General features: G+C 36.0%; 2 protein-coding genes across 3 annotated transcripts; one reads left to right on the top strand and one right to left on the bottom strand.

The window, feature by feature from the left end:
* Window positions 1-1525: 1525 nt before the first annotated feature.
* Window positions 1526-3033, top strand: LOC137745289 (zinc finger A20 and AN1 domain-containing stress-associated protein 4-like). Of its 2 annotated transcripts, none has more exons than XM_068485221.1 (2): window positions 1526-1684; window positions 2073-3033. In XM_068485221.1, exon 2 carries the CDS (start codon window positions 2198-2200, stop codon window positions 2762-2764), a length of 567 nt encoding a protein of 188 aa, XP_068341322.1. In that variant the 5' UTR covers window positions 1526-1684; window positions 2073-2197; the 3' UTR covers window positions 2765-3033. The 2 variants fall into 2 exon arrangements, with proteins under 2 accessions (XP_068341322.1, XP_068341323.1); XM_068485222.1 differs by having other exon boundaries at window positions 1529-1684; window positions 2196-3033.
* Window positions 3034-4151: 1118 nt separating this feature from the next.
* LOC137746005 (purple acid phosphatase 22-like) lies at window positions 4152-8661 on the bottom strand. The gene is made up of 5 exons (XM_068486047.1): window positions 8386-8661; window positions 7885-8176; window positions 4950-5518; window positions 4720-4808; window positions 4152-4586 (listed from the first exon to the last, which is right to left on the bottom strand). Exons 1-5 carry the CDS (start codon window positions 8536-8538, stop codon window positions 4358-4360), a joined length of 1332 nt encoding a protein of 443 aa, XP_068342148.1. The 5' UTR covers window positions 8539-8661; the 3' UTR covers window positions 4152-4357.
* Window positions 8662-18338: the final 9677 nt, after the last annotated feature.

The following is an 18338-nucleotide window of genomic DNA, read 5'->3' as shown; positions in this document are numbered from 1 at the left end:
TCAAATTGAAAACCCTTTCAACGTGGTTGACAAGATTTTAGTTTTTTAGCTCAATATTGGTTCGAAATCGAAAAAGCTCTGAACTTGAAATCATTCTACCCTTACTTTTTACAATTCTCCTTTTAATACCGCTTGCAAATCTCTCATGTACCGAGGGACAAATCCTTATTTCACCCAAAACAAACTATGACGAAAATAAAAAAAATGCATCAAACTAAATGCGCTCAATTTTAAACTTGCTCAGTTATTAATTTCGTAATCGTAAAAACTCTAAACCAACGGAATGAGTTTTAATTCCACACGTTTTCCAAAATTTGGGCTAAAAAACGCAGATAATATTTCCTTTTTCTTAAGCCATAAGAAAGTTGTATATAGCAGCCAAAATACGGTAGGGGTGGTGAACCGAATTCAATGTATCTACACCAGCTCTGGTGTCGGCTTTTAGGTGCCGAATACAACTGCGAGAGGGAGGTGGAATCAACCAAACCCTCACTCATAGTAGAAGATTTTTTTATTTTATTTTATTTCGGAAACATAATTCGATACACAAAGTATCATAATACCAAATACTAAGTGGTTAAAATTTTTATTTCTAATTTGATACAACAAGTATATTAATAAAAAGAAATATATCGATTAAAAATTAAAATAAATTAAAATGTCAACTCGTCACATAACCTATCAATTTTAGATTTAACATGAAAAGCTCAAAAAAAAAAAAAAAAAAAAAATAGCCACCTTGCCAGATGCATGATTTTCCGTAACCCTTTTGTCATTCACAATCATGTTATTTATGTGAATTTTCCAAGCTGTCTCCTGTCATAATTCCAATTCTTATAATTTAATTTTGACATTTGAAAGTGTTTACGGTGCTTTTTTTTGGAACACAATGTGAAAATATTGCTTACAAATTTTTTGTCAAACAATAAATTTGATTAAACTAAATGTTAAATTAGTCATAAAAAAGATTTAAACAAACGCCGTAAGGCAAGAATTCAATACTTTTTTACAACTATAGGAAAAAGCTATATTGATCACAATTATAAAATAATAAGAATTATATATTGACATCTTACGATATGTCTAATTACTATACTTTTTTAATCTACACTAGTATTTACCTACACATTTTGTGTGTGAACACAATTTTTAAGAAAATGAGAAGGAGAGAGAGAGAGAGAACGTGAGAAGAGTGAGAGGTTTTTGTTTTTGATTTTTTTTTTTAATATTGGAGGTATTTTAACATTACTTGTAACTGAGGTTTCAATAAAAAATAGTAAAATTTAAATTTATGAAATTACATTATTGCCCATCATTTTTTTTTATGTCATAAAAGACTAATTGATCATTTCATCATATTTTGATTGACAAAAAAAATTTTATTAATTAGTAGAGATTTATGTATTATAATTTAAATTAAATAATAACATCTCTGACGAAATTATGATGGAAAAAAAATGGCTGATCAATCGTATTAATGTTGATATTGGACGGTCTAATTTTGTCACGTTTCGCCATTCCTCCGCCCTTTTTTATTAAATTATTAATATTCCTCCCTCTGACCTTGTCAATAAGGCTTCCGTCTTAAGATTCTTAATAACTTCTCTCTCTCCTCGTTGATAATCTTATCCCCTCTCCTCCTCGCTTCGCTTCGCAAATAATCTCTGGATTCCTCCTCGCACAGGTACTAAAATCTCTCCCTCTCCCACAATTTTTTTATATAATTTTTAATTTTTTTTTTGTTGGTGATTTTCTGTTTGGTAGCTGAGAAAATTAAGGAGGAAAAATGATGGGAGAATCCAGAATCCGCTTCGTTGGTTCCGAAAAATTAGTTTCCAAAAACGCGGATCCTCTGGACGCTGATGGTTTTTTGTTATTAGCCGCACGGCTAGCTGTTTTTCTATGAGTGCGGGAACCGGAAATTGGATTTTTCTTTTTCCTTCATTTGGTTTCTCAGCAACCAAACAGCTTATTAATTATTTAATCCTCCGGTTTTTCAAATTAGTTTAACGGAAAACCGTTTGAGATTTTTCGTCAAATTTGTTATAATATTTTTGTCCTCTCGATCGCAGATCAGTTTTCGGAAATCGATTCTCTTCGGCGGAGAAGACGACGATCTGAACTGATTGAATCCGATCGGCGAATTTGAGAAAAACAAGATCTGAGGCGGAAATTGAATAATTGATTGACTGTAGACATGGCGGAAGAGCACAGATGCGAAGCCCCAGAAGGCCACCACCTCTGCGCAAACAACTGCGGCTTCTTCGGCAGCCCGGCCACCATGAACCTCTGCTCCAAATGCTACAGAGACTTCTGCATCAAGGAGCAGCAGGAGGCCTCGATTAAATCCACCGTCGAAGCCTCCCTCTCCGCCTCCGTCGCCGCTTCTTCCTCTCTCTCCGCTCCTCCTTGTTCTCCGCCTTCAACATCCTTCCCTTCTTTTCCGGCAGCGATCGAGACTCAATGTCAGACTCCGCCTCCGGCGTTGACTTTGCCGGAGGTAGTCGGAGATATTATCAAAGATCCCGTCGGAGATCTCCGGGCTCGTGAGGTGGCTGCGGTGGTGTCGCAGCCGAACCGGTGCACCGTTTGCAGGAAACGGGTCGGGTTAACCGGCTTCAAGTGCAGGTGCGGGACCACGTTCTGCGGCGTCCACAGGTACCCCGAGAAGCACGCGTGTTCGTTCGATTTCAAGACGCTCGGGAGAGAGGAGATCGCCAGGAGCAACCCCCTGGTCATAGCCGAGAAGCTCGAGAAGATTTGATATCTCAATACATTTGCCAAAGTACAAATCGGTGACCGGCGCATTGCAATCAATCTGGCCGTCGGCGAAGCCACGCGGAACCGTCGATCCGATCAGGGCCGTCCATCGGGCACGCGTGGGAATTAAGCTGATATAAATATTTTCTATTCCCTTAGGTTTTTAATTTAATTTTATATTAGTTTTTGCAAATAATTATTGTGCGATTTGGTTTGTAAGTCTAAAAAAAATTTTAAAAAAAGAACGAAAAATATCTTTGCTTGGGAGTGAAATTTCGGGTCCAATTTCTCGTCATACGTCTTGCTTTCGACTAAAAATTAATTTCAAAAATATTTCAACCAAAAACTATATCACCCATGTTAAATTCACATCCTGTTTCCTTGGAAAAGGAAAGACTAACAAAAAAATTAGTTAAAAATTGGCATGATTTTGGTCTTTATTTGTAAGTCAAGTTACCGAACCACTCAACCAGTCTGCTTTATTTAGATTATCATTTAACCCAACCGTCGTATGTTTGGGTAATATTGTTGACATCACCAATACCTTTTTTTTTATATCTTTTTTATTATTATTTAAATTCAAACGCTAGCATTTATGAGTTAAATTATTAGTTGTTAAAAGAAAGGCGGATCGGTAGTGATCGAACTCGCATCAGAGTGCATATGATTATTTTTTGTCACTCCGTAAAACATCATCTGCACCAATGCTAACTTCTAAGTTGTGGCTTCTTTTATAGGTGTCAAATTAGCAAATAGGATATTTACCTTATTTTTCATCCATGCAAATTTTAAACTACTCTAATTTATATGGATATTGATTTGAATTTATGTGTAAGGAGTCATGCTCACTATCCCGACCAACTACCTTGACTCACATATACAAATTTGCTTATTTTGCCAACTTTTTTAGGACTGACAAAATTAATTAATTACAGCAGTTCGTTTTTAAACAGAAAAATCACAATCACAATCCAAGACAAAACATAATCTTGTTGTAAAATCGACGGTGTGTGCAGTGGAATAAATAAAACAAGACACAAAATTTACGAGGTTCCTCTACAGTCAGTGTGACTGGAGTACGTCCTCAGGGCAACGGTAGTGCTTCCATTATAATTTAGAATAATAAGAGTACAAAATAACTCTCTCTCTTTTCTCTCTTCCTCTCTTTTCTCTCTTCCTCTTCTTCTCTTTTCTCTCTTCCTCTTTCTTCTTTCACAATCTCTTCCGTGAACCTCTTCTTCATCTCTCATTCATTTTATAAGCAAAGAACAATATTCACTTTACAAATTTTTCACAAATAAATAGTGAAAATACTGTGCATAAATAGTAACAAATTATTCATGTGGCCCATCCACATTATTCACAACAAATCTGATGTTTATTTTCCACTAACTTGTTTTGTACAAGGCATCCAATACAAAAACATGATGATAAACGAAGAACTCAAAGGTAATAATATATCCACACCTTGCACTTAATTATCAAAGAAGAATTTATAAACATATGCACTCAGAAACCTTGTAACTTCCAATCTTTGTTAGCTAAAAAAACAACAAGACTAAGGTATTGTAAACTTTGTGTGTGACATGTGATCGACCTATAATTCATCGTTAACAGATGATGAACCCACCTTCTGGCTCCCAGATTTCATGCATGTTTTGGAGCTGCTCAAACTTTCTAACCAGACCTGGTCTTTTACAACGGAGTTTGATTCGTTGTTTCGATGCCATCCCCAAAATGCATGTGTTTCGTTTAATACTCTGAGCCTTCCGTGTCCAAAACTTGGCTCTCTGTACAAAGACAGAGGGGAAGCCGGATTTTCGAACCTATATGTATAAAGATGGTTTAAAGTTTGGTTATAATCTTTAGGAAGATCAGAGGATTCCAAACTTAGATGAAAGGAGACGAGCACATTGACATAGCACTACAATAGTTTGAACTAAAATAAAGAGTACTTACTTTAACGCTAGTCCTTCGCGGTTTCCACCGTCACCAATGGTCATATACATTGGACCACATGGATCAGCTTCATTGTTGTAAACCCTAGTCTGTAACATTAATCATTAACAACATTAGAAACCCTAGTTTGCATATCATCAATCATTAACAAAGTTAATCATAAAATACAATATTAGCCGGTCATAATGTTAACTAATTTGCACGTAAGGAATCAAATTAAGCCAACTTACAAATCGTTCATACGCATGAACATGCCCTGCAAAAACCACATCCACCCTTGCATTGTACAGCAACTCTTCCATTGCTTTCCTCATACTCTCCCCTTCACCTTTATGGGCATTATTGGAATTATACCAAGGTGCATGCAGAAGCACAACAATCCACGGCGTCACCTTCCTATCAATCTTTGCCAAATCAGCCTGAAGCCACTTGTACTGATCTGACTTAACATCAAAATCAGCGTAGGACCCCAGCATGATGACGTGGGTCCCGGCAACTTCAAAAGAGTAGTACAAGTTTGAGGTGGACCCACTCTCTTGGTAGGGCATCGGCCACCTGGCATTGTAGGCCTTGAAGCCAGTAGGGTTGATGATCGGGATGATCTCGATTTCATGGTTGCCTTCTGTGACCATCCACGGGCGTTTGCTGGCGTAGGGCTCGACAATGCGGCCGAAGGAGTCCCAAAGCGGTTGCAGTGTATCGGCGTATGACAAGTCACCGGGGAGGAGAAGCACATCGTAGTCCATGCTTCCGATGTGTTGTAGGGTTGAGTTAGTCCATTCAGTCTGACCTAGGTCACCTGAAACCAATATGTGAAAATATGAGCAATGTTACATACACCAAACTTCGATTTTATAACAAATTAATGTGACAGCTGCTAGACCTTGATATTCTAGGGTGATGTGGCAACCCATTAAGTTAACAATTTCGAGCCAGAATTGATGTAGTTAATATGTATGCATATAACTTGGGTGTTTAAGGCAATTGCCGTACTGGGTTCCTTCAGGTTGGCCTTGGACTTGTTAACCTTCAAACCAAATCGAAGACCAGATGCACTCTCATTTTGGGTTATTCTCAAATGTTTTATTCAAACGGCTAGTTTAAGCGACATGGATTAGACCTGAAGTGCTCCTATAATGAACCTGAATTTGAATCCCCCCTTCGCGTAGTTTATATTACTTTAAAACAGAATATCATTGTTGCTCAAAGAAAAGGAAAAGGTTTTTCTATTTTTTCAAGACAACTAGGCTTCCTACGAGATTATGAGGTCTAAGGTGAATGAGGAGAATATTCTCTTAGCAACTCCAGGCCTATCCAATTGTCAAGGGAATTGGGCAATTTAACCCTCCCCCCAAAACCCAAAAAACCAACTTCACCCCAACCCAAAAATCGGCCAGATTTTGGGTCCAAGGTTTCCAGACCAAGCCATCAGGCAATTCCTGTCCTTGTGTGCGGCTGAGTACATTTTACGCTAGGTAGACGTCAATCACGTCATTATTTTTTTTTTTGCATCAGGTGTGTGCACTTCACGTGCGAGTATTAGGTGGATCAACCGACCAAAACAGGTTGGTGGGGCCCATCAACCGACCAAAACAGGTTGGTGGGGCCCAACCATTCTCTTTTACAAAAAGTGTAATTTCGGATAATAACACTTAGCATGACGGGATTTGTTAAAAAATTTATTCAAAATTAAACATAATATTACCGCTTTTTAAAAAATAAAATTTTAATGTCAATCTCAGGCAATTCATCTATAGGGTAAATATGCATTCAGACAATTATTATTCACAAAGGTAATAATTTCCTATTGCCCAATCGTCTGGAGAATTATTGCCTGTGGAGTTGCTCTCAGGCAAAGATTTCTTCAAAGCCACACACAGAGATAATATATGACTCCAAAACATATTAATCCTTCAGAGCCATATAATCACAAGGCTAAGGAAATTGAAGCTCAAGCTAAGCTTTTGGTCCCAAATCTCTGATTATATATATTGTTCGACTTAAGCAAAACACATTCTTCTTATGAGAGAGTTGATTAATTGGAAGATAAATAGGTAGGGCTGCAGCTGATTCAGGATGACCTCAACCATGTATAATATTCATCCTTTACCAAGACTAAAGTTTTCTTTGATATAGACAATTAGATTGCACATAAGTAAAAGAGGTTGGCTGAAATGATGATTGTACAAATCTCAATCGTTGAATTGATTAAATTCAAATCAACGACCACATATTGATCAAATTTTAATGACGTTACCGATTAAATATAACAATATATCGACAAAAATCCTAAAAAAATAATTATTTCAACAATGAGATTTTTGTTTTCATCATTTCAACCGGTTTCCCTAATTAATTTACTAACCATGAAACAGTTAAATGGTCTTTAGCCAACCCAAGGTTGCAGAATCAAGCAGAGGACCTCTAAAATTAAAATGAAATAGAAATATAGACTTGCAAACACATGCAAGCTGATGTTTTTTTTTTTTTCAAAAGCAAGCTGATATGTTGTTTCTGATAGGAATAGAACTTATATATATATATATATATATATATATATATATATATATATAAGAACTGTAATGCACTCCTGATATAATATGGATTCTTTGATGGTTTCCTATGATGATTCTAATAGGCGAGTCACTAGTATTGGTCTATTAATAAATAGTGATCACAAAAAAATACGCTCATTATTGGATCAAAGGCGCCTATTGTTTGGTTGAGCGCTACGTATCTAAGACAAAGGAGAAGCTTACTATTAAAGTCGCTGTGACTTCATCTTTTTCAATTTTAAAGGTCAGATTATTTCTTACAGTTTTTAATTGGGTTTTTGCGAGGTTTACTTCAATAAGCAAGGTCTGCTGCAGAAAGTTTGCTAAAATTGCAAATTTTCCTAACGAGAGTTGTAAACTCATCTCCAACATTTGTTGTCATTCCAATTAGACTTAAAGCAACTATATATAACCAACTCTATCATACCCCCAACAAATATAAAACATAATATTCAATCTAATTTCAGAAAGACGTTCATGGAGTTCATTTCTTGTGAACAGCTACTAATCTCCAAGCAAAGTTATTGACCCATAAATTTCTTGCAAGAGGAAAATTTGACAATCTGACAACGTAAATTATCTTTGAAAGAAAAACCGTTATTTAACTTACCGGCCACTGCAAATTCAAGGGGAAGTTTTTGTGGGGGTGTCTTGAAGGAGAACTCGGGGCCTGAACCTCCACACCTATAGAAGTATGTAGTGGCAGGCTCCAAGGGACCAATGGTAACATGGTGGATCTTCCCGGAGCTGTAGAGAAAGTACTTGTATGATGTGTGTTCTCCAGTTGCCTTCCCATTATATATCCCAGATTCCTTTCCATACTCCACAATTGATTTAACATGCTTGCTTTCAGTAACCCATGAAACTCTCATATGATCTTTTCCCACCAGTGAAATATGCACCTAATAAAATAGTTAAGAAAATAATAAACGAGAAATTATAATAGTCGGGTCTGAATTGATTTTCCGAGCTCAAAACTATAGCATGTTTCGGTCGTTTTCCCCATTACTTGGAAAAAGTAAGCTACCGTTTCAGATACAAGATACTAACATTACTGTCCGGACAATAAGACGTACATTATATAAACTGTTAGACTACTCATTAACTGTACCTGTTGAGGGTCCTCATCCGAACTAGTGTGGTGGGTGAATATTACTCCGCGAGGAGATTGTCTAACATAATCATCATCTTGTGATTTTATGAGTTGAGGGAAGAGACAGACAACTAGGAGGAGAGAGAACACATGAAGATATAATTTCTCCATTTTTGTTTTGTGACAGCTATTGGATACATATATTTTCAGAGCCTTGGAGAGATATATAAGCGGGTTGAGGGGGTTTGGAAAATGGATAAAATAATAAGATTCCAATGGCGTGAAGTAAGCATATATATGTTTGAAGGGGTCTTGGCAATACTTACAGCAAAGCCACAGACGTTCTAGCTAGGATACTCAGTCTTTATATCTATATGATAGTTCAATCTGGCATAATATTATTAATGCAGATTAGGCTTTGCTTGGCTGTGATATTAATTAACTTGGGTAATATCATTAGTTTATTGATTATTTGAAGTAAAACCGAGCCTAATCACGTGGCCTTGTAACAAACAAGATATTAAAGTGAAAGACTATACGAAGAGGTTGAGCCGGGCGGGCCATAGACTCAAAGGGCACACCCTACGCATGACATTTGATAAATGATTATACGCAGTAACAGATAAGAACATGTCCCTTGCATGGAATATAGGAGTTTGTTTTACCCACACCAAAAAGTAAAAATAGAAAGAAAGAAAAAATGGTGGGCATGTAAACATTATGCTTTAAGAGTCCCAGATTAAAAAGTATTTCAAGACGTTAATTTGCTGCTTTTCTAACCTGATAGATGACTTGTCTGCAACAAATTCTCTTCATGCCGTGCAGATACATTTTTTTTCCAAGCACTCAATCCATTTTGAAAAGTAGTCACAGAACTTGTCAACCTAATGGACTCAATACTATGGATGACGAAACCTTATTTGACCAGACGAATTCCTTTCATTTGGAAAGAGATTATTTTTGCAGTCATGCCATAATATGTAGAATGATAACATCATAGAATAGTCTTTCAAATATACACAAATACCTCAAAATGTTTCCCTCTCTTTGTAGGGTTTGACATGGAATGCTTTTAAAGCTAAAATTTTATACATATTATATTTTTGTATGTTATATAATGTAGACCGTTAATTTGAAATACTGACTGAATTGATTTTCATTTGAACGAATGGTTCAAATTAATAAGATTTTAAATATTTAAAAAGATAACATTATTCATCGAGAAGAATCTAAACAGTTGTATAATATCACTCATCGAGAGGAGTCTAAACATTTGTAGAAGCCGAGCCAATTTATGGTGGGGATTTGGGCGGTCCCAACCTTCTGAAAAATGAGTGTTATTTGTCCTTTGTTTTGTTGATTTCTCGGTCGATGATATAGGCGTGTGAAATAGATACATTTGTTCATGAATAACATGGAACTCAATTTTTTATTATTTTTTTTTTGTCGAATATTGAACTCAATTAACAAATTACTTCATCTCGATCATAGTGCATGGTTACAAGTAATATCAGAATATCCCAGGAATCTACTTTTGAGAAAAAGAATTTAGGGTTTGGAATATTAAATGGGGTCAACATTGGCCAAACCCATTTTCTTCTTCTTTTAATTATTATTTTTTTGGTCGAACTAAAAAACCCATATTTATTCTATTATTCGTGGTGGACTGTGAATTTTCTCAACAATAATACTTAAGTCTACACGAAAACTTTGTTTTGTTTCCTTTTAATTATATCCCGTTTGGTTGGAAAGGTCTGCTATTTCAATTAGCTAGCTGGTCGTAAACCAGAGTGCATATATATATAACATGAAGGAGATAAAAACTCTTTTCATGGTTAATAAAGAATACGTAGTGCAATTATATGGTTGTTTCTTAAGATATAATTTATGTGGTATTTAATTTTTATAGGTTGCGATTAACTAGTGTATAAGAACATGTCCATATGTTGACATCGCTGAAAGCGAATTTTCATAGATGACTATTATATTGACAACATATCGATCATACGTGCAGATAATCACAACTTTAAAGTGACTAGTGAGTATTATTATTGTTAAATTATGTATTGTTCTTGAAGAGCCATTCTTATGTACACGTTTAGACTAGTAAACGATATTGTGGATGTGTCAAAGGTACAAGTTCACATTAGAAAATCAAGTCGCATTTTATGATGCATAAACGTGTTATCCACAAAATTACTTGATACACATTGATGCAAATGAAGCCCTTGTGAGGCATATAATGCAAGAAACACATGTGGTTGTCGGATAACTTCACTTCATCCACAAGCACTCACACTGTATTACGAATGAAGTGTGTGTGTATATATATATATATGTACACTGCATTTGTATTTTGTTGCCATATATATATTTTTGTACGTGGCCTTAAACTATCTTCTTTTCTTTTACTTCGTGGAACACTGCTTGAATCCTTATGTCTAAGGAGTTATTCCTCCTTGCAAATACCAAGCATAATTCGCGAATAAAGAGCCAATTAATTTGGTATTGGTCACCAAGTCCCTATCTTCCTCTTCAACGTTCCTCCATCTCCTTGTTTTATCTTCTTCAGTGTCCCTAAACCTAGCTAATTCCTTACACCTCTAACAGCCCCGCGACCTTTGTTGTAACTGGTTCTAGAGTTTAGAGTTTATTTATTTTGAACTGAATCATGCATGTAGAACTAGGGCCATCTTTAAGACTTTGGGAGTTCTGTGCGAAATTTATAAAAAGGCTCCTACTTAAGATGGTTTTCCCAAAAAAAAAAAAAAAAAGTAGAACAATGTATTGATGCTAGAAAACAATAACTTGAACCAAAAACAAACTTTTGAACTCACTGATTATAAGTTTACAAATGTCATTAAATAATAAGTAAAAAGAACTACAAACATAATCTTCACTAAATAGTTGAAAGCATTTCAATCTTACTCAACCAAACAAGAAAAAACTTTCAAGAAACTCTAAATTTAAAGTTTCACTTGAATATGTAGTATTATTTTATAATAAAATTAAAAAATATATCTTTTTTTAGGGTGTTGTTATTGCCAGTGACACTCCAAATATCTCATTGTGCACTCCAAATTTTTTATGTTAAAAAAAGAATTTACACTTAGCAATTTTTTTTTAGTTTATCGATATTTTTACACTAGAGAGAGAGGGAGTTCGGCTAAGCCACACAATGGAAAACCTAATTTAGTATCGAATTCGCCATCCACGAGATTCGAACCTAAGACCTCTCACTTCCAAGTGAAGAGAAATACCACCAGACCGTAGTACTGAGTGGCAAAAAACAATTTTTTTTTCTTAATATACAGCATTACTACATATATATAAATATTGATTGTGAAGATGAATATCCTAAAGCATATACGTTAATAGGTTTTAAATTCTACCATTGATCACCTCTCATGTGACGCAGATTCATTCACTACGCTACGCTGATCAGAAGGAAGTTAGGTACGTTTGGGTATACAATTATAATACATCGCAGAATCCATATTTATCAACGGATCAATTCTGAAAAACAAATGAATTTTGGTTCTTTAGCTGATGATGCGGATCGTTCTCAAAAGTACCCCGCGACTTTAGATTTATAGCTTCTCTAAGAGCAGTTCCACCATTAAAGACTTTGCATCAGTACCCAGCGCATTTATCCACTCAAGTGAACAGTAATAAACCACAGTGAACAGTAATAGGCCAAAGCATCTCCACCCCTAAAAAAAATAACCTAGTCCATTTTATTAAAATATTGTTTTTTATTATAAAATAATAATTTTAATTTTAAATTTCTAACTTCTTCTTCCCTTCTTCTTCTTCTCTCTGGACTCCCTTCTTCTTCTTCTTCTTCTTCTTCCCACTTTCTTCCCTGATTTTCCAACTGTGCGGTCAAGCACAGTTTTTCAGCGGATGAGGGCTTAAAGTTGGTGATGGCGTTGCGGCCACGAAAGCGCTGTGCAGCAACATCGTAGGCCCTGGCGGCCTCGTCCTTTTCGTTGAAGGTACCTAGCCAGATGCACTGGTGCTTCTCGTAAATCTGGGCACCCCAGCGTCCGTTGGGCTACGGGACCACGCCTTTTTACTTGGAGGAATGGAGCTTCAGGGACTCGGCCTCGACGCCGCCAGTGCCGCCGTTGCTGCTGAGCTCAGGGTCGAGAATCATGCTGCTGGCGCCGCTGCCCTTCTTCTTCTTCTCTCGGGACTCCCTACTTCTTCTTCTCTCGGGACTCCCTGCTTTTTCTTCTTCTCTCTGGACTCCCTGCTTCTTCGTCGTCTCCTCACCGGAGCTCGCCAAGGAGGTGCTCCACACCCAGGGAGTCGAATTCTGGTCGAGGGAGGCGTGACGGTATCACCTGGCGTCATGTAGGCCGGGTAAGGGCTCAGCACATTTTGAGCCGGCCTAGAGACCAGCTTGGGCTGGGTGCCAGCCTATCTGCTCGGCTAAAGTGGATTGGCTGGGTGCCTGGCCAATAATTTCGCTGGGTGCCGGCTTAAAGGTTCCCCGGTGGAAATGCTCTAAGCCTTGAGATATTAGTTTCGTTTGGTCTCTAAGATTGGATGAACATAGATAATATACTATATTCGAGGTATTATTGAAAGTAGATGTTAATGATTTCTCATTTGAAGAAGATTACAAGGAATTTATACATGAAAAAAAATTATCAATTTATACTTGAAAAAAAAATTATCCCTTCTATCACCATTTTAATGGGAGGGGATTGCATCAGATAAGTTCTTAATATCAATAAGTTCTACCTTCAATTTGGGCAATATTTTCAATTTTCTATAACGTTACGATCAATTCTAACTATCTATAACAAATGAGACCAATAGAGGCGTAGGCGTACACAGGTGGCATAAAGTTGCTTTTTTAATCTACTTATACTTTATGATAATAACATTGTGTATTAGAAAGTTGAGATTCTATTGATCACATGTAAGGCTTCTTAATTTGTCGACGTGGGTTTACATTTCAACATGCTCTCCCACATACATATATTGATTTAGGTAGAAGTACGTGGGCCGTTAGACTAAGATGTAGTTAGTTAACTTTGCTTTGATATCATCAAAAAAGTTAAGAATTCGCCCTAACTAATTAAATCAATTGATAAAAAAATAAAAAATAAAAAAAAACCAACTTCTCAAAAAAATGTATAAATTCTCTTAATTTCCCAATGTATAATTTTACAATCTTCGTAAAGTCCCTTATAAAACAATTTATATCCAAAAACCTCCTTGTAAGTTGTAACCCCCTTGATTATACATTCAATAAAGTATGTCCTAAACCCTATATGTTGTACTTTCCTCAAACATGTTTTCTAAAACCCTTACGCGTAGTCAATATAATAAAATATGATGTAGGTCGGTAGAGAGTTCCATGCATTTGGAACTTGGCGAAAGAGATATGAGATAGACCCCAAGATATGATGGGATGAGATAGCAAGCTAGACTCATACTTTTGCATCTTTATATTGATATTCTTGAGAAAATGCAATTGCATATTTTAGTAGACCGCACAAGGTTAATTGTTTCTGTATCCAATTGTTTGCCCGTGTTCGTTCACGTGTTTGTCTTTTTAATCTAACTATGTAAGGAATGTTAGGTTAATACTCATTAGATAGTGTTATTTACATACCTTTTTTTTAACTTTCACGTACTCTTATTTTTTAACTTTTTCAATTCATTAAATCTAATGGGTTGAAAATTAAAAGAATTGTGTAAGAGGTAAAAATGACTGTTTGGATATAACCACCTATCCTTTTCAAGATAGCCTTGAAGGTTATGCCTAACAAATTAAGACAGCTGCACCCTCAAATAATATCACAGTAACAAGGTTCTTTCGTTCTCGGAAGACTAATTTCTGATAACTCGATTCTTGCTTCAGGAATCAGAAGTGTTCAATTACTTGTTCAAAAGAAGAATTCGCCCTCCCAAGGGTACTGGTGCGTTGGAATCACATTTTCGTCACTCTACTTGGTGTTGTGATTTGCCGGAATATGCTTAGATTTGAGCACAGCGCCTCCTTGGTGGCGTTGCTTTGGTTTGGGTTTGCAAATCTGGCGGTTGCTCTGTCTGGGCTGCTCTTGTTGGTGGTTGCATTTTTCAGATCTGGAATTTCTGCCTCATGCGGTTCATCTTTGCATCTCTACTGGACTTATGGATTTGGCGGACCCGGATGGTGTTTGGGGTTTCTGCCGTCTTGTGCCTCGGCACGACTGTGATCCTTGCCTGAGGGTTCTTTCCCCCCACCGGATGGTGTCGTTTTGTGGTTCCCTTCTCAGATTAGTTTTTTTTTTTTTTTTTTTTTTTTTTTTTTAATCCTAGTTTAGTTTAATTTTAATTTAGTTTAGTTTTGAGTTAGTTTAGTCTAACTCTATTGTCTCGCCTAGCGAGTGTTGTGGGCGCACTACAATGATGGTTGTACTTGGTTTTCGTTTTGAGTTTTATATTATGTGGTCTCGTCCACTAACGATGACTTTATGTGGTCTCGCTCTCGTGATGACTTTATGTGGCCGGGCGATTCGGCGGTGACTGTTTGCATTCACCTATACAAATTTGTTATATATCATTTTTGTGACAGGTTTGTATAGGTGTAACGTGAAGTTCTCGTACATGTGGTAGATGTCTAGAGTTTACTATTATTGTCTCTTTTGCGCAAATTCACCTCTAGATCTATTTCTTGGTCACTGGAGGATTGTATCTAATTGACACCTATGTATTGCTCTCGAACGATTAATGAAATACCAAATATCGTTGCTTGTCAAAAAAAAAAAAAAAAAAAAAACGCAGAAACCCTAATCCTACGTCATGTTGCTTTGTTTAAGCAACAAGCCCAAAAAAAGCAGCAGTTGTTGCTTGGTTCATGTTGTCTTCAATCCTCTACTCTGACTGAGCAGGCCGAATCGATCCCATCTCCTACAACCAATTGTTTACCGCTCCAATGATACATAAGTTCATCACGGGTACCACTGAAACTAGGCCTTCCGTTGCTTCGGTTGTTGTTTAGTCTGATAGCTCCAATTCTAATATTGAAGTGTAGCTGATCAACACAATTATGAACTATCAGCACCTCTAATTGAGATGTACATAGCCGGACGAAAGCAGATGGGAAATCTTCGTGTCTCGAGTAAGGCTCCAGCCGAAGACAATCTCAAGTACGATGATTGGTACTCCGAGGACTAGAAAGTCAAAAACTGATTTCTACTCTCCATGAAGCCAGAACTAATGAAGTGATATATTCGATTATCAACTGCAATTGACATTTGAAAAGCCTTGAAGACAGCTTTCTTTAATGAAAAGAATGAAGTGCGAGTTTATACCTTGAGCTAGAAGGCGTCTCACTTCCAATACAATGGGAAGCATGTGTCCACCTACTTTGGTGAACTCAATGAAAATTTTCAGGAGTTAGATCACTACAGTAAGGTATCCATGAGTTGTGAAAAAGATACTAATATTTCTTAGGAATCACAAGAGTGGCAAGGAGTTATGAAAAAGATACTTTGATCAAACTTTGAATACCATTAAGGTTTTAGTCAAATAGTGTTGGGAACTAGGGACTGCATCCAAAGTATCATTTAATTTTATTTTCTTTATTGTCCGGAATTGTATTACCTTGTATTATATAAATATCACCTCTTTATGAAATCCAATTTGACTGTAAGATTTTAAACATATGAAAAGATCACATTGCTCATCAAGAAGAATCTAAACATTTGTAGAAGCCGAGCCAATTTGTGGTGAGTCATCAGACTCGTCACTAGGTTTAGTTAGAGTGCTGGGGATTTTGGCGGTCCCAACCTTTTGAAAAATGAGCGTTATTTGTCCTTTGTTTTGTTGATTTCTCGATCGAAGACTTGGGCGTGTAAAAGAGATGCATGTGTTTTTATTCACATCGAACTCAATTAACAAATTACTTCATCTCGAGCATAATTAATGCATGGATACAAGTAATATGCATATACCAGGAATCTACTTTTGAGAAGAAAATTTTAGAGTTTGGAATGTTAAAGGGATCAACATTGCCCAAACCCATATTTCTTCTTTCATTTTAGGGATTTTTTTTGAAATATCATATGAACTTATGTACTTTTACTAATTTGTCATATGAACTAAAATTTTAAGCAATTTGTCATACCAATTTTTCGAAATCATTAATTTGTCATCTAACCCTAACTTCATTAAGTTTTCCATCTAAAATAAATCAAGTGCTTTGCACATAACTTGTGTTCATGGTTATTTAAGACATTTTAACATAAGAATATTGTTCAGCTTTACCATAGACTAACCTTAGAATTATTTTTGTCGAAGACAATTTACTAAAAGGGGAGTGAGATGTTGAAATATCCAAAATAACTTTAAACATAAGTCACGTGTGAGGCACATGACTATTTTGAATGGAAAATCTAACGGAGTTAGTGTAAGATGACAAATTGATAATTCCAGAAAATTGGAATGAAAAATTACATAAAATTTTAGTTCATATAACAAATTAAAATATATAAGTTTATATGACATTTCAAAAATATTCCTTTCTTTTTATTTATTTATTTTGATCGAACTAAAAACCCCATATCACTTCTCTTATTCGTTACGTCGTCTTTGATAAATTTGCCGTCATCAGTTGATTGGCTCTGGCCACATTGCTTGTTTCCCTTTAAAAACTCTTTTCATGATTGAATAAAGAATGCATAGTGCACTTACATTGATGTTACTTAAGATATAATTTATGTGATTATTAATTTTTTATATGTTGCGATTAAGATAAATTTTTTATATGTTGCATAGTGCAATTTGGAAATGCTCATTGATTTCGCATCCCTCAGAGTGTAGTTCATAGATCAATTTCTGGATTTCTTCGACCTGAGAGACAACAGATTTTGAATCCACCATTGTATATTTGAGAAACTTACCGATAACAAATTTCTTTGAACCGGCATCATCAATCTTATACTTTGTTCTCCAGGGATTTCCACAACTCCTTCGCTGTCTTGCACAAAGAATAAATGTCGTAGAGATTGTCATCCAAACTATTCAGAATATAATTCTTGCAACAAAACTCAGAATGATTCCAAGCTTCAATTGCCATGACAGTCTCTTTCGTCATTGGATTCTCATTAGACTTTGGAGCTTCTTGTTTGACAACATGAGCGAGATTCATGGTTGTCAGGAAAAACAACATCTTCTGTTGCCCTTTCTTGAAGTCCAGGCCTTTGAACTTCTCAGGCTTTTCAGAGAATTTTGGCACAGCGCCATTCACAGTCACAGATTGTTGATCCATTTTCTGTTTCAAGATTGTTGGATATATGTCAATCTGTGATAAAATTATATATGCTAATAAATAATAAATATTGAACAAAGTATGAACAATGTAAACAGAAAAATTGAAGATCGAGGTTTGTGTACCGCAATGTCCTTGAAACAGAAATTTCTTCCCTACTCAGTGCTTGTAGTTCTACGGACGTCTGCTTCACCAGGATTCAACGATTTAAGTCAGGAATTCCAGCACTGGAAAAATTGACTTCTGGCGAATTTTTGTGTGGTTCTCTCAGAAAGGATGTTTATGATTGTAGAAGAAGAATGTTGATTTTCTGTATTCTAAATGCCATGCAGATGGATGTATATATAATGGGATTATGCATGTTCGCAACAGGTATGAGAATGAGGTGTGATTGTTGGGAGACATCTCTTCAGAGGGGTGCTTTGCTTTGCGTTTTTTCTGAACTATTCAGACTTCATCTGAAATGATGAGTCTGTGGGTAATAATAAAAAATAATTAATTAATTAAATTCAAAATTAATTAAAAATAATTAATTAAATATGAAAATAATTAATTAAATAATTTAATTATTAAAGTCCGAGCCCAAGAGCCCCAAGGCTGAAGGTCCATCTTTTGATAATTACACCCCAAAGCCTAACCCCAAGGGTGAGCCAAATTTTAGTCTCCAAGCCTATCACTCAAATCACTTTCTATAAGA

Source organism: Pyrus communis, chromosome 9 (assembly GCF_963583255.1).
Source record: "Pyrus communis chromosome 9, drPyrComm1.1, whole genome shotgun sequence".
Taxonomy (NCBI): Eukaryota; Viridiplantae; Streptophyta; class Magnoliopsida; order Rosales; family Rosaceae; genus Pyrus; species Pyrus communis.
Note: the sequence above shows the minus strand (reverse complement) of the source record. Positions and strands in the feature narration are given on the sequence as shown.